At 39.8% G+C, this 22,077-nt stretch overlaps 3 protein-coding genes across 4 annotated transcripts; all 3 read left to right on the forward strand.

The window, feature by feature from the left end:
* The first annotated feature begins 138 nt into the window (after positions 1-138).
* On the forward strand, positions 139-3,121 carry asb6 (ankyrin repeat and SOCS box containing 6). 2 transcript variants are annotated; one of them, XM_057356096.1, is made up of 7 exons: positions 139-189; positions 433-551; positions 906-1,078; positions 1,186-1,292; positions 1,379-1,487; positions 1,672-1,758; positions 1,829-3,121. In XM_057356096.1, exons 1-7 carry the CDS (start codon positions 157-159, stop codon positions 2,557-2,559), a joined length of 1,359 nt encoding a protein of 452 aa, XP_057212079.1. In that variant the 5' UTR covers positions 139-156; the 3' UTR covers positions 2,560-3,121. The 2 variants fall into 2 exon arrangements, with proteins under 2 accessions (XP_057212079.1, XP_057212080.1); XM_057356097.1 differs by having other exon boundaries at positions 170-246.
* Positions 3,122-3,247: 126 nt separating this feature from the next.
* On the forward strand, positions 3,248-16,642 carry si:ch211-255g12.8 (NACHT, LRR and PYD domains-containing protein 3). The gene is made up of 7 exons (XM_057356088.1): positions 3,248-3,933; positions 5,821-5,944; positions 6,116-8,179; positions 10,343-10,516; positions 11,026-11,199; positions 11,327-11,373; positions 14,212-16,642. Exons 2-7 carry the CDS (start codon positions 5,823-5,825, stop codon positions 14,730-14,732), a joined length of 3,102 nt encoding a protein of 1,033 aa, XP_057212071.1. The 5' UTR covers positions 3,248-3,933; positions 5,821-5,822; the 3' UTR covers positions 14,733-16,642.
* Positions 16,643-16,893: 251 nt separating this feature from the next.
* Positions 16,894-20,674, forward strand: neflb (neurofilament light chain b). Its single transcript, XM_057356089.1, has 4 exons — positions 16,894-18,170; positions 18,260-18,384; positions 19,238-19,698; positions 20,112-20,674. Exons 1-4 carry the CDS (start codon positions 16,929-16,931, stop codon positions 20,276-20,278), a joined length of 1,995 nt encoding a protein of 664 aa, XP_057212072.1. The 5' UTR covers positions 16,894-16,928; the 3' UTR covers positions 20,279-20,674.
* The last annotated feature ends 1,403 nt before the right edge of the window (positions 20,675-22,077 follow it).

Here is a 22,077-nt window from a genome sequence, read left to right on the forward strand (position 1 = left end):
TTCTGTAATTCTATTACATTAGTATAATGATATAATTAAAATACTGTTCATGAAATTAAATAAGCGTTTTACGTGAAGTTCACGAAAACCGGCTTTTATTTTGAAAAGATAAAATAATAAAAGTTCCACTGTAGCAGCGTTCGCTCTGTTTGAAACATGTGGGAGGAACTGCTTCCGGTTCTACAGTGGGTAAGTTAAATGCATAACATGCGATATTTCTGAGGTGTGGTCCATCTGATAAACTAGGTCTGTTTTCTATTGCATGAATGTGCATTATTTAAAAGCTTAAAATGAACGTTGGTTCTTATAAATTAAATAGTTGCTCAGTGTTTTGTGTCTCGTAAGTTTTGCACACGCTACAGAGCTATTTGAACAAATCGTTTTGCTTTGTCCAAAACGTATGTTTTGCACGAATGTGTTCTTTTTTTAAAGCGTGAAGAGACAGTGGGTCAGCGGGGGGGAAACATGCCATTTTTACACGGCTTCAGGAGGATCGTGTATGAGTATCAGCCTCTGGTGGACGCTGTGATGTCTGTGCATTCACGGAGCAGGTATACATTCAAGCGTCCTTTAAAACACTACAGATATGTCATTCAGCATCTCAGTCTCATTTAAAACACTAACGTTACCATACCCTGCTCGAAACAAATTATAGCCCAATGGTTTCCATTACCATAATGAACCATAATCTGTTTACCAATAAACGTCTTATTGTAATTTATAGCGAGTTTTGGGCCTTGTTCTATTAGCATTTAATAATGTCAGAGAACATCCAACTGCAAAAACCTCTGTAGAAATAAGGTGGATAGCATAGTTTTCATTAAGAATCTCTAGGTAGTCTGTTGGATGAGGTTTTCTACTCCACTGTTTGTGTGTCATGAGTTGATATATGTTGTATATTACAGGCAAGGTGATGATGAAAGCATCTGTCGGGATCTTGCGGAGCTTCTAGATAAAGAGTCTCAGTCTCCGGTCTTCATGGAGGGAATCAGTTGCTCTCTGTTTAAAGTGGCTGAACTTGGGTTGGTCAGTGCAGCAGAAGTGCTCTTGCGTTATGGTGCTGACCTTAACTTCGAGGGTACACGCATGACATCTGACATGATTATTAAAAAAATGTTTCAGTGGTCATTCTGATAACGATTATAATGGAAACATCAGACATTTGTCTTTGTTCTTTTTTTACAGACCCTGTATCATACTACAACCCTTTGCACATTGCAGTGATGAGGAACAAACCGGACATGGTTCAGATGTTGCTGGGTCACGGGGCTGAAATTGACAAGAGGGACAGGGTGAGAGCAACCTGCCGTGTGATAGTCCTTCGAATCTTTTGTGACACTACAAAAAAAAACATAATGCTGTTTTTCCTGTCTAACAGATTCATGAAAGCAGTCCTCTTGACTTGGCCGGTGAGGAGGCAGACAGGCTGCCATGTTTGCGTGTTCTTCTGGACCTGGGGGCTGACGTAAATGCAAAAGACAAGAATGGTATTTCAACAAATAAATAATATATATTTTTAATAAAATAAAGTCTATATGCACAAAATTAGCACTGCAAAGTGTTAAATGTTTAGACACTAACCTATTCATTCTAATTTTAAATATCCTTAAAATTTTTGTTTTTATATTATAATTCTCTATACAAGATGTATAATAACTTGTTCTTTGTCAGGAAAAACCGCGCTGCTCCATGCTCTGGCCATCAGCGATGGACTCACGGTCAACAACACAGACAATATACAGCTGCTTCTAGAAAGAGGTGCTTAAGTGCTCAAAACCAGACGTCATACATTTTTTACAGTGCTGATGCTGATATTTGTCCTGTGCAGGTGCAGATGTGAATGCCGCTACGCACGATGGCGAGTCCTCCATGTCCTCGCTGACCTTCCTGGTAAAGGAAGCTCTAGACAGCAGTCCGGAGGATGGCAAGGAGATCAGGCACTTCTGTACCCATGTGGCACATCTCCTTCTTAGCCACGGTGCCGACCCCAGCTGCTGTTTGAACGCTGCTGATGGAGAAGTGTGGGAACCCTCCCTAACCTACACCAGCCTGGAGAACTTTGACCTGTTTTTTCCCCTGGCTGCCCTTCTGCTCCAGCACGGGGCTTCTTTCTTCTGCTCTCACCACAGCGCCTCCTACTGGACGGGTCAGCGACTGATATTCACTCGTCTGGCTGAGGTACTGCGTGAGTCTTCAGACGATGTTGACGTGGCTGATCTCTTTGCTAAAGCTGAAGCGCTGTTGGATCTGGCCAGGGTCTGCTCACCGGTCTTACCTCCTCTATTCCCTCAATCCGAAGTCCCTGTGCTGGAACAGGTCTCCGCCCATCAGTCGCTCCTGGAGCTCTACAGCAAACTGAAGGACCAGGAGAGCCAGCCGCTGCCACTGAGGTGCCTCTGTAGAAGACTTATCCATCACTGTCTGCGACCCTGGCCCTTTGAAGAGAAGGTGAAAGCCCTTCCACTGCCAGACAGACTGAAGGTGCTATTGCTCCCAGAGCACAGCTGGACAGACACACCTGGCTGGGACGCCTTCAAATCCCACAATTCACAGCGCTGAGAAGTGATCAAACAAGGACTGTTTCTCTGGTTGATAATATTGATTAATTATGAGCTGGATTATTAACAAACCGCTCAAAGATTACAGGAGCTCAGTACCTGCCTACTAGTCTCAACGACACAAAATTCACTTGCTCTGTGTACCAGACCCAAACTAACATGTGTCGGACGCGGCTTGTTCTAATCCGACTGTCGCGCCGCATCCAATTTGGACAATATTTGAAATTATAATGGGTTCTATTGTCTTTTGTTCGGTGTAGACACGGTGTAACACTGACTAACTAGATAAAAAATGATCTTGGTGATGATAAGTAGTGTTCTCTGTGCCAAAATGTTCTTTTTTTTAGTTTTGTGGTTTCTTGAATACTTTCTGTATGAAAAGCTATTGTGTGTTTACAATTGAATCTTCATTGTGTACCACTGCCACATGTGTGGACTGATTTGGCAGTTGCTTTAAGTCTTTAATTTCGAGTTTACATTATCAGTGAATCATGTCATGTCCTAAATTGTGCCTTAAGAAGACCAGCGTTGTAGGGGTAAAAATGAAGAAATCTTTGATTCTCTTGCATTGTGCAATGTATTTGTCATGTAAACAACATGTTGAATAAGAAAACAATTTAATCACAATTGTACAGTTCCAATTGAAATGTCATCAAAACAAGAAAAAATCAAACACAAACGGTCATTTAAATCTTGAACGTTGGGTCCATTTTGCAACTTCTCTGTTTTAATTAGCCCTTGCATTCAAATATGCCCACTGCACCACAATATAGTTTGGACTCATTTTGCATGCTGTTTTTCACAATGTAAATCTTTGGCTAAAGAACTGTATTGCTGGATGGTTTAGGTAATCAGGGTTTGAACTAAACTGCAGGAAACTAGCCCTCCAGGAGCTGTTTAGTACATATTTCGGTTCATTTAGAATTGGTGGATGCAGGTCCAGTGTGTGGGCTGGAGGGCAATAAGGAGACAGCTTTCAGAGAAAGCGCTCCACAAGAAAGAATCCACCATGTCATTATTCATGGAAGGACACGCGACTCGTAGAAATAAAAAAAACAGAAATATAAACATATCTCTAAATATCAACTGCATTTTATTACTGTAACCATATCAAACGCATTTATATTACCTAACAGGTACCGTAAACTCAAATAAATATATACACAGAATAGTATAGAACATAATCTTACGTAAGTAAATAATACGTTTAAATGTACACAAACTTAATCGCAAAGCGAATTAATTCGATAATTGATTAGTTTATAACGGAAATAGCCGCCCGGAGGCGTGGCAAGTATGGATAAACATGTTGAAACCGGCTTTACAAGTAACTGAAACGTTTGTGGGAGTTTGCAGGTTTGCCGAGGACGAAAAGGTAAGAATATGCGACAAGTGCGTTGGAATTTTAAGAATATATCTTGAATATCAAATTAATCTCAGTCTAATTTTAAGGATTTCTGTGCAGTTCTCGTGGATATCAAAATGCGGCGACACTTCGGCTATATTTTGGCGATAGATTGATAAAAGCGCAGTTTCTTTTTTATCTGACCTTTTGTGTGACGCACACTAGTCGAAATATACTTTAAATCAGGGGTGTCAAACTCGATTTCATCCTGGGCCACATCAGTATTATGGTTGCTCTCAAAGGGCCGGTTGTAACTGTAAGACTATATAAATGTATCTCTCACACTGCATAATTACATCTGCATTTAATTACTCCTTTTGGTAATAACTCAATTAATACCCAGTTTTGACAGTAAAAGACCAGTAAAATAAAGTGTATTCAAGTGTACAACTATTGTACAGTTTATTTAAAAAAATAAAAGACTTGTTTCTGTATGAACACATAGTTGGTCTGCATAGTGTTTCTTGTCAAGCTAACATTTTTAAAGGCCTTTGTGGTCAGGGCACACTTGCTCACATATCTTCAGCAAACACTGCTTTAAAAATGTACCTTCTGAAAAACACTTGGTAACTCGGGCGATTTCTTCAGCCACAATAAAGCTGGCTTTCACGGCTGCATCACTTTTTTGCAGAAGCATTTGCAAACAAATTCTGCCAAAAATGTAAGTTTTTTTCAAGTCTTGTACCTTTTGTTGCTTTTCTTGGTGACTAAGGTTAGCATATACTTTGCTCCGTGTTTGGTTTCGAAGTGCCGACGTAAATTGTACTGTATTCTTTAAGCACAGCCACCCCTGTTGAAAAAAACAGTATATGCTGGGTTAGGTATGTTTTGATGCTGGTTGGACCAGCTTAAACCAGCTATGGACCAGCACATGACCAGCTAAACCAGCACAAACCAGCATCAAAACATACCAAACCAGCATATGCTGTTTTTTTTAACAGGGATGGCCTCCTGGCAAAGACGACACACCGGCTTGTTTCCATTAAGCACAAACATGTATTTGCTTTCCCATCCCTCTTGAAATAGCTTCCCCTCTGCATCAATTTTTCTTTGTTTGATGTAATCTAATTAATATTTATATATCATATCACTCACTTATTACACGGCTCGTTGGAATGCTTGATTCTGATTGGCCAGTCGCCACATTTGCAGGTTCGTTATTCCCAGATAACAACCTCTCAAAACTAATAACACAGTGTAACCCGGACGCAACAAATCATTTTGACAGATTTTTTTGACAAATTAAATATAAATATGTCTTTTAATAACATATATGACATTACATTTACAAATTATTAAACCAAATTGAATGTTCGTGACATCTGAACGTCGTTTCTTACCTTAAAACCGAAAGTAAACAGCTTTTCCTGTTAGGTCTGCATTCAGTAAAAATGAGCTAATAAAATATTTCAAATTCACATTTCATGTCCAGTTTTTTTCTCATGTGGCAAGTGTCCTGTGTAATAAGCGGGATAATGTACAAGCAGCCGGCTGTTATCGCGAAATAAGCCCGTCCGGTGTGAAACAAGAAACAACCTGATCACACTGGAGGGGCTTATTTCTGCGATATATACGGACACTGCCACCTACTGGCTAGATGTCGTCATCGCGCAGGTAATAAAGTTGAGTTGCAGGTCGTGGACATAAAATGTATAATAACAATACAATAATTTGTAAGCTCTCGCGGGCCACATAAAATGAGGGGGCGGGCCGGATTTGGCCCGCGGGCCTTGTATTTGACACATGTGGACTAGATAAACATGAAGATAACACACAGGGGGGCATACTTGGTTTTGAGAAATGGCTGGTTTGTTAGATCTTTGCTAAATGTATATCTGTATCTGTGCATTTTAAAAGCGATGGAAAAAAAGGAGAAAGAGAAATCTGCATCTCCAGGACCCAGCTGTGTGTCTATGAGGAGTACAAACTCCATGTTCTCACCTCCTAAATTGAGTGATGAAACAGTGACCTCTGACCCCAGGTAAGACAGAGAACTGTTGTTCGTTTAAATTTGCTTTGAATTTATCAAATGAATACATTTATAAACATACTTAATTCAATAATGGAGGATTCTAATATAACATGTTTAGTGTTTATATCATAAATCTCTGCCATGCTCTTTGATCATTCAAATAATGTTATTTCTCTTCAGTGAAAATGGAAATGACCTGATTCAAGTTCAGTCAAAATGTGGAGTCTGTAAGCAGGTTTTAAGAGATCCGGTCATTAACACCCGTGGACACCGTTTTTGCAGACATTGCATCAGCCATTACTGGGACCACTCCAGTCATTCTGGAGACTTTGGCTGTCCAAGATTTAGAAGACCTAAAACTCGACCTGTTCTATACACTCGTGGAGACATAGGAGCATCCAGGTCCGCTCAGCGCTGTATAGAACCAGCTGGAGACCTACAGCAGGGCCCCTGCCAACCAGCGGATGATGTTCTGCGGAGAGTTAAAGACCAACACAAAACCAGTATGAGGGACAAGTATGGGAGTTTATTTGAGGGAATCAAACGGCAAGAAAATCAAACCCCCCTGAACAGAATTTACACACCGCTGTACATCATAAAGGGAGAGAGTAAAGGAGTGAATGAAGAACACGAGGTTTTACAGATGGAGAAAAGTTACAAGACACGTCATAACACTCCGGTCAACTGCAATGACGTCTTCAAACTTCTACCTGAAGCTGACTGTGAGAGAAATGAAAAGATAAAGACGGTTCTTACTAAAGGCATCGCTGGAATTGGAAAAACCGTCTCTGTGCAGAAGTTCATTCTGGATTGGGCCGAGGGAACAGCCAATCAGGATGTCGATTTCATGTTTCTGCTTCCATTCCGAGAGTTGAATTTGATTAAAGATGATCAGTACAGTCTTCACAAACTTCTGCTTGACTTTCATCCTGAACTTCAAGGTCTGGCCTCAAAGATTTATGATGAGTGTAAAGTTGTGTTCATCTTTGATGGTCTGGACGAAAGCAGAATAACAGCGATGTTCGCAGACAGCGAGAAAGTTTCTGATGTGACGGAGACTTCATCACTGAGTGTGTTGATGTCAAACCTGATCAAAGGAGATCTGCTTCCCTCCGCTCTCATCTGGATCACCTCCAGACCAGCAGCAGCCAATCAGATCCCTCCTAAATACATCAACCGTGTGACAGAAATCCAGGGTTTCAACGATCCTCAGAAGACGGAATACTTCAGGAAGAGAATCGGAGATCAACGCGTGTTCATTAGAATCATATCGCACATTAGAAGAGCGAGGAGCCTCCACATCATGTGTCACATACCGGTCTTCTGCTGGATCTCGTCCACCGTGCTTCAGAAGACCCTGACACAAGATCAGGGCGAAGAAAGTCCCAAAACTCTGACTGAAATGTACATCCACTTCCTGCTCATTCAGATCAATACGAGGAACCAGAAGTACGGCGAAAAAGATGAGAGCGATCCAGAGGAACATTTACAATCCAACCGAGAAGTGATCGTGAAACTGTCTGAACTGGCGTATAAACAGCTGATGAAAGGCAACGTCATGTTCTACGAGGAAGACCTGAGAGAGTGTGGCATAGACATCGCTGATGCCTCTGTGTATTCTGGGATGTGTACTGAGATCTTTAAGGAGGAATCTGTGATTTATGAGAGGAAACTCTACTGCTTCATACACTTGAGCTTTCAAGAGTTTCTCGCTGCATTTTATGTTTTTTATTGTTTTGTAAACAGGACTTCTGAGGCATTGAAAGTGTTCGATTTACTTGCCAATCTCCACAAGGGGGTGATCGATGCCGCCCTTCAGAGCGAGAACGGACATCTGGATCTCTTCCTGCGATTTCTGCTGGGCATCTCACTGGAGTCCAATCAGAATCTTTTGCAGGGTCTCCTGACGCACACGGAGAACAGCTCCGAGAGCATCCAGAAAATCACCACTTACATCAAAGACAAAATCAAAAACGAACACGGTTTTTCAGCCGGCAGATCCGTCAACCTGTACCTCTGTCTGCTTGAACTGAACGATCAGAGTCTGTCTACAGAGATTGTGGAGTTTCTGAAATCGGAGAAACACACCGAGAACAAACTCTCTGCTTCACATTGCTCAACGATAGCATACATGCTTCAGGTGTTAGAGAACGTGCTGGAGGAGCTGGACCTTATGAAATACAACACATCACAGGAAGGGAGATGGAGACTTTTACCAGCTGTGACCAACTGCAGAAAAGCTCTGTGAGTGTATTCATAGAGATGACATTAGATTACGGTTCAGATTTTAAATCGTGATCGGAACAACGGAGGTGAAACCCTGTATTATTGCAGGCAGTTCATAGTTAAACACCCATAATGAACTACAGTCTTTGGTATATTATGGTAAAATAAGAGTTACCATACCACACTCTGCCTGTTATAGAAATATCTGCACAGTAAAATCGCCAGTGTTAAAAAGGTCAAATTAACACTCGCAGTGTATATATAATTATATAAACACTGTGAGAGTTAATTTGACCCTTTTTAACACTGGTGATTTTGCTGTGTGGTATTGCTGAAAGTAAATGTAGGAGCTTGATGAAAAATTCTCATTTGAACGAAAAGTCGCCTGACGGATTTAGAGGGTTTGGCATCGGCAGTGTTGGGTGTAACTAGTTACTAAGTAATTAGTTACTGTAATTTAATTACTTTCCCCTTGAAAAAGTAAAGTAAGGCATTACTCTTATTTTTTTCTGTAATTTAAATACAGTTACTTCTGATGTAATTAAACTAAATACTCTGTGTAATATACACTCACCTAAAGGATTATTAGGAACACCTGTTCAATTTCTCATTAATGCAATTATCTAATCAACCAATCACATGGCAGTTGCTTCAATGCATTTAGGGGTGTGGTCCTGGTCAAGACAATCTCCTGAACTCCAAACTGAATGTCAGAATGGGAAAGAAAGGTGATTTAAGCAATTTTGAGCGTGGCATGGTTGTTGGTGCCAGACGGGCCGGTCTGAGTATTTCACAATCTGCTCAGTTACTGGGATTTTCACGCACAACCATTTCTAGGGTTTACAAAGAATGGTGTGAAAAGGGAAAAACATCCAGTATGCGGCAGTCCTGTGGGCGAAAATGCCTTGTTGATGCTAGAGGTCAGAGGAGAATGGGCCGACTGATTCAAGCTGATAGAAGAGCAACTTTGACTGAAATAACCACTCGTTACAACCGAGGTATGCAGCAAAGCATTTGTGAAGCCACAACACGCACAACCTTGAGGCAGATGGGCTACAACAGCAGAAGACCCCACCGGGTACCACTCATCTCCACTACAAATAGGAAAAAGAGGCTACAATTTGCACGAGCTCACCAAAATTGGACAGTTGAAGACTGGAAAAATGTTGCCTGGTCTGATGAGTCTCGATTTCTGTTGAGACATTCAAATGGTAGAGTCAGAATTTGGCGTAAACAGAATGAGAACATGGATCCATCATGCCTTGTTACCACTGTGCAGGCTGGTGGTGGTGGTGTAATGGTGTGGGGGATGTTTTCTTGGCACACTTTAGGCCCCTTAGTGCCAATTGGGCATCGTTTAAATGCCACGGCCTACCTGAGCATTGTTTCTGACCATGTCCATCCCTTTATGACCACCATGTACCCATCCTCTAATGGCTACTTCCAGCAGGATAATGCACCATGTCACAAAGCTCGAATCATTTCAAATTGGTTTCTTGAACATGACAATGAGTTCACTGTACTAGAATGGCCCCCACAGTCACCAGATCTCAACCCGATAGAACATCTTTGGGATGTGGTGGAACGGGAGCTTCGTGCCCTGGATGTGCATCCCACAAATCTCCATCAACTGCAAGATGCTATCCTATCAATATGGGCCAACATTTCTAAAGAATGCTTTCAGCACCTTGTTGAATCAATGCCACGTAGAATTAAGGCAGTTCTGAAGGCGAAAGGGGGTCAAACACCGTATTAGTATGGTGTTCCTAATAATCCTTTAGGTGAGTGTATGTGTGTGCAATAGTGGAATTGACATCAAAATTCAAAGTCTAACTTTAAAATCCGTGCTTTAATGTATAATTCTCACATTTGTAATACTTTGGACAGTTAATAATGCCACTTTATGTAGTTTTACATTATTTATTTGAATGAATTAAAAGAGCCCTTTCATGCCTATCCTTGAATCACTTAACTAATCAAGGTGGATATAGGATATAGAAAGTAATTAGTAATAAGTAACTAAATACTTTTTGGTGAGAGTAATTTGTACAGTAATCTAATTACACTATTAAATATGTAATTAGTAACTAGTAATTAATTACTTTTTCAGAGTAACTTATCCAACACTGGGCATCGGAACTTTTCCAAAAAGTGAAAGTGAAACCGTGTCTTCTCTTTCAGTCTCGCAGGCTGTGATCTCACGGCTCAGTGTTGCGAAATTGTGGCTTCAGCTCTACAACCATCAGATTCTCCTCTGAGAGAGCTTGACTTGAGTACCAATGACCTTAAAGATTCGGGAGTGAAGATCATCTCTGATGTTCTGAAGAGTCCAAAGTGTAGATTGGAGATACTGAGGTGTGTACAGGCTAATTTACATGGATCTGACAAATGCCAACACGCACTGATGTTCTCGTGGTGTAGCACCATTCTTTTGTTAACAAAACGTGAATTAAATATTAACATTAATATTAACAAAATATCCTGAATGCTGTTCAGAGCTCTTATATATTTTTCCTACATTTCTTTTTTGTTTAAATTGTTAACATAAACTAGCCTTTTCATTTTAGAGGAACAAGAGCATATTAACAGATATTTTCTTCTGTATAGCTAATATATCTTTATATTATGTGTCTAAAATTAAAAATTTTCCCCCAAATGCACCCAGAATAGCGTTTTTTAAAGGTAAGATGTCGCACTTGATGTAGACATTTAAATTCAGTCATTTAGCAGACATGGTGTAGTTTGTTCAGAAAGCAAACAGTCCACGTGAATACATCCCTGCAGCGTGTGCAATTTGAAAATCTCACTTTATCAGATTTAAGTGCAGAAAAACAATGAATGTTGGAGCCTTGTTTTCCGTGTAGATTGTCTGGCTGTATGGTGACAGGGGAAGGATGTTGCTATCTGGCATCAGCTCTGAGTTCAAACCCATCACACCTGAGAGAACTGGACCTGAGCTATAATCACCCCGGACCTTCAGGAGTTCAGCTGCTCCATGATAGACTCCATGATCCAAACTGCACACTGAACAAACTCAAGTATGTGTTTTTAATATTTTTATTTCAATGAAATAAATGTGTATATTTGAACAAGGTGAAGCACAGGACTAGACCTTTAATAATCTCAATCTATAGTAAAAACATGTCTTTTTTTGTTTCCATTTAGTTTAGAGCACGCAGGAAGTTCCAGGATGATACCAGGATTACAAAAATGTAGGTTTTCTATTTTTTTAAACGCACGCACATATTTAACGTATATTTGGTACACTACCAGTCAAAGGTTTAAGGACACTTCTCATGATTTTCAAAACTTTATAATATAAAGGCATACAGTATGTCAATGTTTTAAATAAGTTTTGTTGACAAAATTGTGCAAACGTTAATTTTAATGGCAAAACTATAAAAAATATCAATAAAATAAAATAATTGAGTGTACAGTCATTACACCATTAATGCAATTTTCTCAGACAGGGTCTTGTGTCAGACCTAAAGGGGTTTAGTTTTTTTCATAAACAAGCGTGCATTAACATGCTAAATGGCAGTAATTTTATACAAATAAATAAATAAAATGATTTCAACTCGGATGAATATACAGTTAGGGCCATAAATATTTGGACAGAGGCACATTTTTTGTTATTTTAGCTGTGTATCAATATGTTTTCGAGTTACAGTTTTATAATAGATATTGTCTTAAAGTGCACACTCTCAGCTTTATTTAGAGTGTATTCACATCCAGATTAGCTGAAGGATTTAGGAATTACAGCTCTTTAATATGAAGCGCCCCCCTTTTTCAAGGGACCAAAAGTAATGGGACAGTTGAATAAAAAGCTGTTTTATTCACAGGTATGGGCTTTTCCTTAAATAATTTTGTCATAAATGAAGCATGTTAAAGGTCTGGAGTTGATTCTACATGTGGTGTTTGCATTTGGAAGCTGTTGCTGTGAACCCACATCATGGGGTTCAGGGAGATCTCCATGCAAGTGAAACAGACCATAGTTAGATTTTAAAAACACTACACATCCGTCAGAAAGATGCCAGGAACATTAAGAGCGGCCAAATCAACAATTTGGGACATTCTGGGGGGAAAAAAACACACCGCTGAGCTCAGTAACAAAACAATCCTAGGCGTCCATATGAGATCAAAGTGGTGGATGATGACATTATCCTCTCCATGATGAAGAAAAACACCTTCACAACGTCCGGACAAGTGAAGAATTCTCTCCAAGAGGTAAATATGTCAATGTTTGTCAATCAAAACAATAAAGAGAATACAAGGAAAAAATAGAGAGGGTTCACAACAAGGTGCAAAAGCCTCAAGAATAGGATGGGTAGATTAGACTTCTGAAATAGCCGAACAAGCTCTAGAAAGCATTTTTTTGGAGAGATCAAATTAATTTCAGCCTGCATAAGACTAAAAAGAATAAAAGATATGGAGAAGGCTTGGAATATCTCATGATATGAGCATACAACATCTTCAGTAAAATAGTGTTCAGGCAGTGTGATTCCATTTCCATGCATGACGTCCTCAGGCACTGGGTCACTGGTGTTTTTTTGGTGATGTAACAGAAGACAGAAGCATCCGGATTAATTCTTCACTTGTCTGGAAGTTGTGAAGATGTTTTTCTTTATCATGGAGAGGATAATGTCATCATCCACCACTTTGATCTCATATGGACGCCTAGGATTGTTTTGTTACTGAGCTCAGCGGTGTGTTTTTTTCCCCCCAGAATGTCCCAAATTGTTGATTTGGCCGCTCTTAATGTTCCTGGCATCTTTCTGACGGATGTGTAGTGTTTTTAAAATCTAACTATGGTCTGTTTCACTTGCATGGAGATCTCCCTGAACCCCATGATGTGGGTTCACAGCAACAGCTTCCAAATGCAAACACCACATGTAGAATCAACTCCAGACCTTTAACATGCTTCATTTATGACAAAATTATTTAAGGAAAAGCCCATACATGTGAATAAAACAGCTTTTTATTCAACTGTCCAATTACTTTTGGTCCCTTGAAAAAGGGGGGCGCTTCATATTAAAGAGCTGTAATTCCTAAATCCTTCAGCTAATCTGGATGTGAATACACTCTAAATAAAGCTGAGAGTGTGCACTTTAAGACAATATCTATTATAAAACTGTAACTCGAAAACATATTGATACACAGCTAAAATAACAAAAAATGTGCTTCTGTCCAAATATTTATGGACCTAACTGTATTATGGTCTTTATTATGTTGGAAAGAGACTTGTACAACTGTACAATTCAGTGGTCATTTTTACAAATATGAGGGCTGTCAGTCAATTTTAAAACTTGATTAAATTAATCATATAATGTGCCAAATAATTCATCTTATAATATTCGCGGAGAAGCATTTAAGTTACTGAGATGGTTAAAATATTTACATGTAAATACATTACAGAAGGGAACATGACACATTTTATTTTATGATACATATTTTGTTATTTTTTGTGTTAATCTAGCCCGTCTACTCTGATTTATAATAATGATTTATAAGTAGATCTGTCAGATCAGATTCAATGTCAGTTTTATTTTGGCATAAAGTTATGTAAAGTAACCTGCAATGTTATGTTTCAAACAGAGATGGCAATAGAGGGGCAGCTTACATTAGTCATTTCAAACTAACATTTTAAATAGTTTAAAACGGGGGTTCTCAACCTTTTTGACTCCAAGGGCCCCCACTGTATTCAATCATATTTAAAGCACACCCCCCCCACGCTCAAAAAAAACTCGAAATTTCTACCCAATAAAACATTTCAGAGCTTGATATTAACTGGAAAAGTTTTATTCAATATAACAATGTACAAATAATACGAAATATCTTGGTTTTTAGTTTTTAAAATATATTTCAATGCTAATTTTGTCTTATTTAAGATGATTTGTCATCCTGAGGCCCCCTTGAAAGTCAGCTGGGGCCCCCCTGTTGAGAACCACTGGTTTAAAATATTTCAATGTAGAGGGCCACCACTGACCAATCAGAGTCAAATATTTCAGAGTCATATAATAATACAATGTATGTCTATCTCTTGTGTGTAGATAACGTCCATCTTACACTGGATCCAGACACAGCAAACACTCGTCTCGTTCTGTGCGAGGAAAAGAGAACAGTGATGTGTATAGACGGGGAGCAGTCGTATCCTGATCATCCAGAGAGATTTGATCACTTTGAGCAGGTTATGTGTAAAGAGCGTCTGTCAGGATGCTGTTACTGGGAAACTGAATGGACTGGAGGGGCTTGTATAGCGGTGACATATAGAGGAATTAAAAAGAAAGGAGGAAGTGATTGTAAATTCGGATGGAATGACAAGTCTTGGAGTCTTTTTGGTACTGTTGACCGATTCCAGGCTTGGCATAATAGTAGATCCACAGACATAGATGTCCAGTCAGCCCAGATAAACAGAGTTGGAGTGTATCTGGACGAGCCGGCCGGCATTCTGTCCTACTACAGTGTGTCTGACTCGCACACACTCGCACACCTCCACACGTTCAACACCACGTTCACTGAGCCCCTCTACGCTGGCTTTTCAGTTTATGCTTCGATGTCTTTGTCAGGTTAAAAACAGCACAGCAGAGATGTCACTTCCTTTCTGTTGTTTTGGGGGCGTTACCTGGACAGGGATTAGCTTGCCAGCGCTAGGCCTTCGTTAAATTAGGATATTTCGTTCGTTTTTAAAAACATGCATCACAATAAAACATTACTGGTGTGCCTCTTGAGACAAAACAATCGCATTGATAAACTGTATTTTAAGATATGTCAGTGCAAGTTGTTTTCAATCAAGACACACATTTAAATTAGTCTGGGACTAGCCTTAAAGGGATACTTCGCCCAAAAATTAAAATTCGGATTTACCAGATTTTGCCCCCCCATTGACTACCATAGTAGGAAAAATACTTTATCGTTTTTTTGTTCTGTTGAACACAAAAGAAGACATCTTGAAGAATGTAGGACAGCAAACCGTTCTGGGGCACTTTTCACTTCCATTGAATTTTTATCCTAATATGGTAGTCAATGGTGGGGGTAGTCAAATCTGTCTGGTTATAAGCATTCTTCCAAATATCTTTCTCTGTGTTCATCATTTGGAACAAATTGGATTTGGAACAACTCAAAGGTGAGAAAATCATGACAGAATTTTCATTTTTGGGTGAAGTATCACTTTAGATCATGGGAATAAATCAATCAGAAGTCAATGTAGCAGCTGATGGTGGAGATCTTATGTATGCTTGTGTATAGTCTTACCTTTGATGGAGTCGCTTGGCATTCAGCTCTCCAGCACATTGTGTTTATTTATGTCTTTTCTGTTTTGTTTTTATTTATCTTGATATATTAATTTATATGGATGCACTGTTACCAGTACAGTTACTAAGCTCATGTACTCATGCTCATGATACCACAGACCGATACCTCATGTGACATAACTGACAGAACTGATTGAAATTTGTACTTTGAAAGTTTGTGACAAACACATAAATTATTTATTTTTTCATGATGTGTTTAAGATGGAGTTGTTTGTAATTATGAAGCTATTCTATTTTTATTAGTCTCACTGTGTTACGCTTGGAAAATTGACACCTCACCAAAAAGAAAAAAAAGAGATACAGGCATCGGTATCGGCGAGTACTAGAAAAAAATATTGTTACTCTTTAAAAATGGGATCTGTGCAACCCTATTTATTTATGTTGTTAATATTTCCTTTGCTGATGGTAGATAGCACAAAAAATGTAAAAGTGATTATAACCTCAATGTCAATCATTAATCACTGTTGTAATAAAACTATACGTATACTTTTAGACAATTATGCATAGTAAATCATTCACATGTGACCCTGGATCACAAAACCAGTCTTAAGTAGCACGGGAACATTTTTAGTAAAAGACAAAAATACATTGTGTGGGTCAAAATTATCGATTTTTCTTTTATGCCAAAAATCATTAGGATATTAAGTAAAGATCATGTTGCATGAAGATATTTTGTAAATTTCCTACCTTAAATATATCAAAACCTTATTTTTGTGAGTGGATGGTCTGCCACAGTGCCCCTGATTAACAACTTCAAAGGCAATTTTCTCAATATTTTGATTTTTTTGCGCTCTCAGATTCCAGAGTTTTAAACGGTTGTATCTCAGCCAGATATTGTCCTATTCTAACAACTCATATATCTATAGAAAGTTTATTTATTCAGCTTTCAGATTATGTAAAAATCTCAATTTTGAAAAATTGACCCATAAGACTGGTTTTGTTGTCCAGGGTCACATATGTGTATATGTATTCTTCTATGCAGTATTTTACTATTTTTAGTTTATTCAAATATTTTGGATAAAACTTTAAAAGCATCTGCTAAATGACTAAATGTCAATATTGAAATTAAAGCACGTTATTCTTTAACTGCGTTGTGTTCTCTCGTTTGTTCAAAATAGCAGCATATACTCTTTCTTACATGTTCTGTAAAGCTCCAGTGAAAAAGCTTAACAAATAAAAGTGCTGTGACCTAACTACTGTGTCACACTGCATGTTGAGAAAATGTAGTATGTTAGTATTTAGTATGCACATAACTGTTTAAAAAATGTCAAAAGGAAAAATCTTAGTATCAGACATCTTTGTTGAAGAAAAGAATGTGATGTGGGTTGTGTTAAAATACCCTTGATCACCACTAGAGAGAAGCATTTACTTCTGTTATCCTGTATTTTTATGGATCTGTGTCCCCACTAACCTCTCTCTCTCTCGCTTTCTCTCTCGCCTGCTTCTTAACCTGCATCATGTTAGTAATCCATTTCTTTAATTCCCCCCTCGAGAACCCATCCCAGCCTGGACTGGAAGGCAATCGATTAGCGTTGTCAGTAAAAGCTCCGCGTCAGAGTCTCGCCGGCTGCTATATAAAGCCCCGCCAGTGCAGTAGCATCCTCACAGAAGTCTCTTCACAGCAGCGGCAGCACTGCAGTCTCTCTCTCCGCTCTCTTCTCTCCTCAACGATCATGAGCTCCATCGGTTACAACCCCTATTACCCATCCACGCAGCGGAGACGGGTGGTGGTGCGCAGTGGGACGGGCATGGGGGGAGGAAGCGGTCGTTCCCGTACCCTCTACACGAGCTATTCGTCCCCGGCCCGTGGCCCCGTTTTCTCCTCCGCTGGGGCGATGCAGTTTTCCGCTGCCTCGGCAGACCTGGACCTGAGCCAGTCTTCTCAGCTGAACTCCGAGTTCAAGACGGTGCGGACCCAGGAGAGGGCCCAGCTTCAGGGCCTGAACGACCGCTTCGCCAGCTTCATCGAGCGCGTGCACGGCTTGGAGCTCCAGAACCGTGCCCTGGAGGCCGAGCTCCTCCTGCTGCGCCAGAGGCACTGCGAGCCCTCTAGTCTCAGGGGGTTCTACGAGCAGGAGGCCAGGGACCTGCGGGCGGCGGTGGATGAGGCGCGTAGGGAGCGCCAGGTCGCTCAGGAGAGACGGGATCGTCTGGAGGAGGCCCTGAAGACTCTACAGAGTCGATACGAGGAAGAAATTCTGGGCCGTGAGGCGGCGGAAGGCCAGCTCATAGATTCCAGGAAGGGGGTGGATGAGGTGTCGCTGGCCTGCTCCGAGCTGGACAAAAGGGCCGACACTCTGTTGGACGAGCTGGCCTTCCTGAAGAGACTCCACGAGAATGAGATCGCCGAGCTGCAGGCCCAGGTGCAGTACAGCGCCCAGATGTCGGTGGAGATGGAGGTGTCCAAACCGGACCTCTCTGTGGCTCTCAAAGACATCCGTTCCCAGTACGAACGCCTGGCGCAGCAGAACATCCAGGCGGCGGAGGAGTGGTTCCACGGGAAGGTGAGCACCATGGCGGAGGACACGGCCAAGCACTCGGACAACATCCGCACCATTAAAGACGAGGCGGGAGAGTATCGGCGCCTGCTGAAAGCTCGGGACCTGGAGATCGAAGCGTGCCAAGGTATCAATCAAGCTTTGGAGAGACAACTGCAGGAGGTGGAGGATAAACAGAGCGCAGAGATCGCAGGAATGCAGGTTAGAATGTTCACACAGTTACACACAGATCTATCATTACTGATCGATTGTCTTTACTCAATGTCTTTAAATGCATTTTGTCCGGGCAGGATGCCATCAGTGACCTGGATACCGAGCTCAGGACCGTGAAGAGTGAAATGGCCCGATATCTCAAAGAGTATCAGGACCTCCTCAATGTAAAAATGGCCTTGGACATTGAGATTGCGGCTTACAGGTCGGTAACATCAATCATTTAGGACACGTTTGTGCTTAAAGAAATAGTTCACCAGTAATAAATAAAAATTCAATGACTCGCTTTCTTTTCATTTTAAACCTGTATGATTTTCTTTCTTCTGCAGAACACAAAAAAAGATATTTTGAAGAATGTTGGGATTGTATAGACACAAACCCAATGCAAGTCAATGGGTACCGCCGTTGTTTGGTTAACACCATTCTTTAAAATATCTTCTTTTGTATAAAGAAGATGACAAAATTTCATGAGAGAATTTTCTTTAAAGACAGCCTAACCTAAAAACTGCTTTAGTCAGGGTTTTTCCAAATGAATACGAATGATAATAAAATCTAAAAAAAAAACCTGGGTTGTTTTAACCCATCGTTGGATTAAAATATGGACAAACCTGACCGTTGGGTTTCAATTAAAATGCGCTGGTTGGGTCATACATTTTTCATTTATATATAAATTATTCCATGCTATTACAAACAAACAACTAGAAAAAAACAGCATGAAAGAAAAAGACAAGACAACCAAAGGCTTGTTTTTTGTTGGGGTTATACAAAAATAATATATAATCGCAAAATTAAATTTTTATGGTTATTCTAAAACCATCTATCTGTTTGTATAGTTATAACTAGGATACGCATTTAAATTGCTAACACTTGTTGCATATTTTTTCTTGTCAATCATGTTTACAGTGAAGTTTTTGTGCATTTGCAAAATTTCCATTTACACTTATCGTTAATACAACCAGGGCTAAAATCACATTTTCAATGACTGATTCTTAAACGTCAATATTCGTTCTTTCTTTTCTTAAATATTTGTTCAACTTCTTGCCAATATTACCCCACAGGAAGCTTCTAGAAGGAGAAGAAACACGCTTCAACGTTGGAGGTATCGGCGGCATCTCCAGCGTGTTTTCTCCCTCTATAGCTGCTACACCTTCTTTTGGGCGCCCAGTGTTCTCCGTGCAGGCCAGCCTATCCTCCGGCGCCCCCTATCTACTGGGAACCAGACTGATGAGCTACTCTGCCACAGCAGATGAGATTATAGAAGCCAGACAGGCACAGGAAGCCAGAGCAATGCCAGAAGAAGAGGAGGAGGAAGAGAATGATGAGGAGGAAGAGGAAGATGAGGGAGAGAAGGAAGCTGAGGAGGAAGAGAATGATGAGAAGGAAGAAGAAGATGAGGAGGGAGAGAAGGAAGGTGAGGAGGCAAAAGAGGAAGAGAAAGATGAGAAGGAAGAGGAAGACGAGGAGGGAGAGAAGGAAGAAGAGGAGGCAAAGGAGGAAGAGGAAGCAGAAAAAGAGGAGGGTGAGGACTTTTTTGAAGCTTATGATGTAGAAAGAGTGAGTGAGAAACTGTGAGTTTATTTAACTTCTCTAAATCATTGAATTCAGTCAAAACATTAGATTCAATTATTTTATCACTTATGTTGAAGGAATTTCTTTTTGATATTTTATGTATTGTAAAGTCTTGAAAAAAATATATGCTTTATTTTTTATAAGAAATATATTTCTGTTTATTATAGCTGTGCCTTGCTGCGTATAAATTAAAATAATGAAATATATATGTGTTCTTCCACATATATTGGATTGAAATTATGCTTAATCTGATTAAATAAAAATCTGAAAAAGTTACTAAAATGGAAATCTGCATTGAATGTTGAAACATGTTTGTCAACAAATCACCCGGCCCAACCAGAGCACCTACATTTACCTTTACAGGTGAAGAGGGAGGAGAGGATGAAGGTGAGGACGGCGAAAAACAGGAAGAGGAAGAAGAAAAAGATGCTGAGGAAAAGGAAGGTGGAGAGGAGGAAACCGAGGATGACAATGGAAAAGAAGAGAAGGAGGGAGGTGAAGCTGAGAAAAGCAAACCGAAGGAGAAGTGAACAGACAAATGTCAAATCCCTGGTGCTAGAGGTGATCAAACCTCATACATGCAGAAATCTCAACAATATTACTGTGACCCTGCGGCTCAGTTTCACATACATTAATGGCAAACCACACTGCACCCAAACAAGAGTATCTTACCTAAGAATAAATGCTTTTAAAGAGTGCTTTATGCATGAATATATGCCTCACGTGTACGCTTGGCAGGGATGGTGTGATTGCACTTTTCCTTGTTTGTTTTTTTTAACATGCAAAAAGAAGCTTTTATTCAAGCATTGTGTTGAGTTTGACACTGTGAACTGCCTCTGATTACACAAGTGTGCTTAGTATTGAAAATGCCTTAGACCAGATCGTCCAAGAAAGCCTCATTGCCTACTAATAAAGAACCTGACAACCCTCTCTATCCTTCTGTGTACTCCTTGTGCGTTACTCTTTACTTAAAGGGACAGTTCACCCAAAAATGAAAATTCTGTCATCATTTACTCAAACCGGTTTAAATTTCTTTGTTCTGTTAAACACAAAGAAATATATTTGTAAGAATGTTAGCAATTTTCAGTTCTGTGACATCATCCACTACCATAGTAGGGAAAAAAGCATTGTATCATTTTTTTTGTTCTGTTGAACACAGAGTGAGATATTTTGAAGAATTTAGGTAAACAAACAGCTTAGGGTACCTTTGACTACCATTTAATTTTTCCTACTATGGCAGTCAATGATGTCACAGAATTGAAAATTTAACATTCTTCCAAATATCTTTCTTGTGTTCATCAGAACAAAGTAATTTAAACGTGTATGAAAGGACATGAGGCTGAATAAATGATGACAGAATTAACATTTTTGGGTGAACTTTCACTTTAAAGTATGTTCAGAATAGCATATTAAAACAATGCTTATACTGTGTAATAATGTTCACTGTATGCTTCCTATGTGACACCGAACACATTACAATCACTAAATGTTTGATTTAGAATGCTACATTAGGCTAAATCTCAGACATTGGTTACTTTGTATGTTTGTCCCATTTTGTGAGTTCTGTCCTAACAAAAACATCAGTCAAATGGAGCGCATTGCATTATGGGAAGTGGGGTGTATTACGTTTATAAGTGATCATCCATATGCCCTATACCAATTTGGAGTCGACGTCACGGTTACGTCACTGCCAGCTGCGCGCGCATACTGGTGGCAGAAAAACAGTGGAAACAAAGCAGCAATAAATGAAACGTAGGCGACAATTCCTTCAAAAATATGTTTTTGTATTATTGAATGTCAAATATGACATTTTAAGCTAAACAAGCCGTTAAACGAACAGGCTGGACTATTTCAGGTAAGGTTTTCTATACTGTTTATCACACACAAATGCAAAATAAATGACGTAACGGTAGTTAAGAACGATAATTTAGATGCTTTCTGCCACCAGTTCGGCTCCACCCACAGAATCGCGTCACACTGTTTGCAAACAAATAATTGGTCTATATTGTTTGAAGGCTTCATCCACAATCCACAAAAGGTTGAAGGGTGTAAATTTCACAAATGCTGTACGTTTTGAAAAATGTATAGGTCATAGAAATTCCATGTGTACTATGATGTACATACGGTGTAGTGTAGCGTGATAGTGCTGTTGTAGGCATGCCCCTGTTCTCAGTCAGGTAGCCTACTACTCATTGAATCTGGTCGGACAGAGACATCAATTTCCGCAGACGGCTGTGCATTGATTATTTATTCATGACAGCTGTAATCAATATAATGCAAGAAACCCCAGAGCTCAGCTGAAGTCATGTGACCATTTTCTGCTTATTCA

The sequence above is a fragment of the Triplophysa rosa genome, linkage group LG17 (genome assembly GCF_024868665.1).
Source record: "Triplophysa rosa linkage group LG17, Trosa_1v2, whole genome shotgun sequence".
In the NCBI taxonomy this organism is placed as follows: domain Eukaryota; kingdom Metazoa; phylum Chordata; class Actinopteri; order Cypriniformes; family Nemacheilidae; genus Triplophysa; species Triplophysa rosa.

What these genes read in the sequence shown, in the direction of transcription:
- si:ch211-255g12.8 (XM_057356088.1), top strand. Translation starts at nt 5,823, where the DNA reads ATGGAAAAAAAGGAGAAAGAGAAATCTGCATCTCCAGGACCCAGCTGT. An exon ending in ACAGTGACCTCTGACCCCAG is followed by an intron (nt 5,945 to 6,115) that starts GTAAGACAGAGA and finishes ATTTCTCTTCAG; the next exon opens with TGAAAATGGAAATGACCTGA. An exon ending in TGTAGATTGGAGATACTGAG is followed by an intron (nt 10,517 to 11,025) that starts GTGTGTACAGGC and finishes TTTTCCGTGTAG; the next exon opens with ATTGTCTGGCTGTATGGTGA.
- neflb (XM_057356089.1), top strand. Translation starts at nt 16,929, where the DNA reads ATGTTAGTAATCCATTTCTTTAATTCCCCCCTCGAGAACCCATCCCAG. An exon ending in CAGAGATCGCAGGAATGCAG is followed by an intron (nt 18,171 to 18,259) that starts GTTAGAATGTTC and finishes TTGTCCGGGCAG; the next exon opens with GATGCCATCAGTGACCTGGA. An exon ending in GGAAGCAGAAAAAGAGGAGG is followed by an intron (nt 19,699 to 20,111) that starts GTGAGGACTTTT and finishes TTACCTTTACAG; the next exon opens with GTGAAGAGGGAGGAGAGGAT.
- asb6 (XM_057356096.1), top strand. Translation starts at nt 157, where the DNA reads ATGTGGGAGGAACTGCTTCCGGTTCTACAGTGG. An exon ending in TCTGTGCATTCACGGAGCAG is followed by an intron (nt 552 to 905) that starts GTATACATTCAA and finishes TGTATATTACAG; the next exon opens with GCAAGGTGATGATGAAAGCA. An exon ending in ACAGCTGCTTCTAGAAAGAG is followed by an intron (nt 1,759 to 1,828) that starts GTGCTTAAGTGC and finishes TGTCCTGTGCAG; the next exon opens with GTGCAGATGTGAATGCCGCT.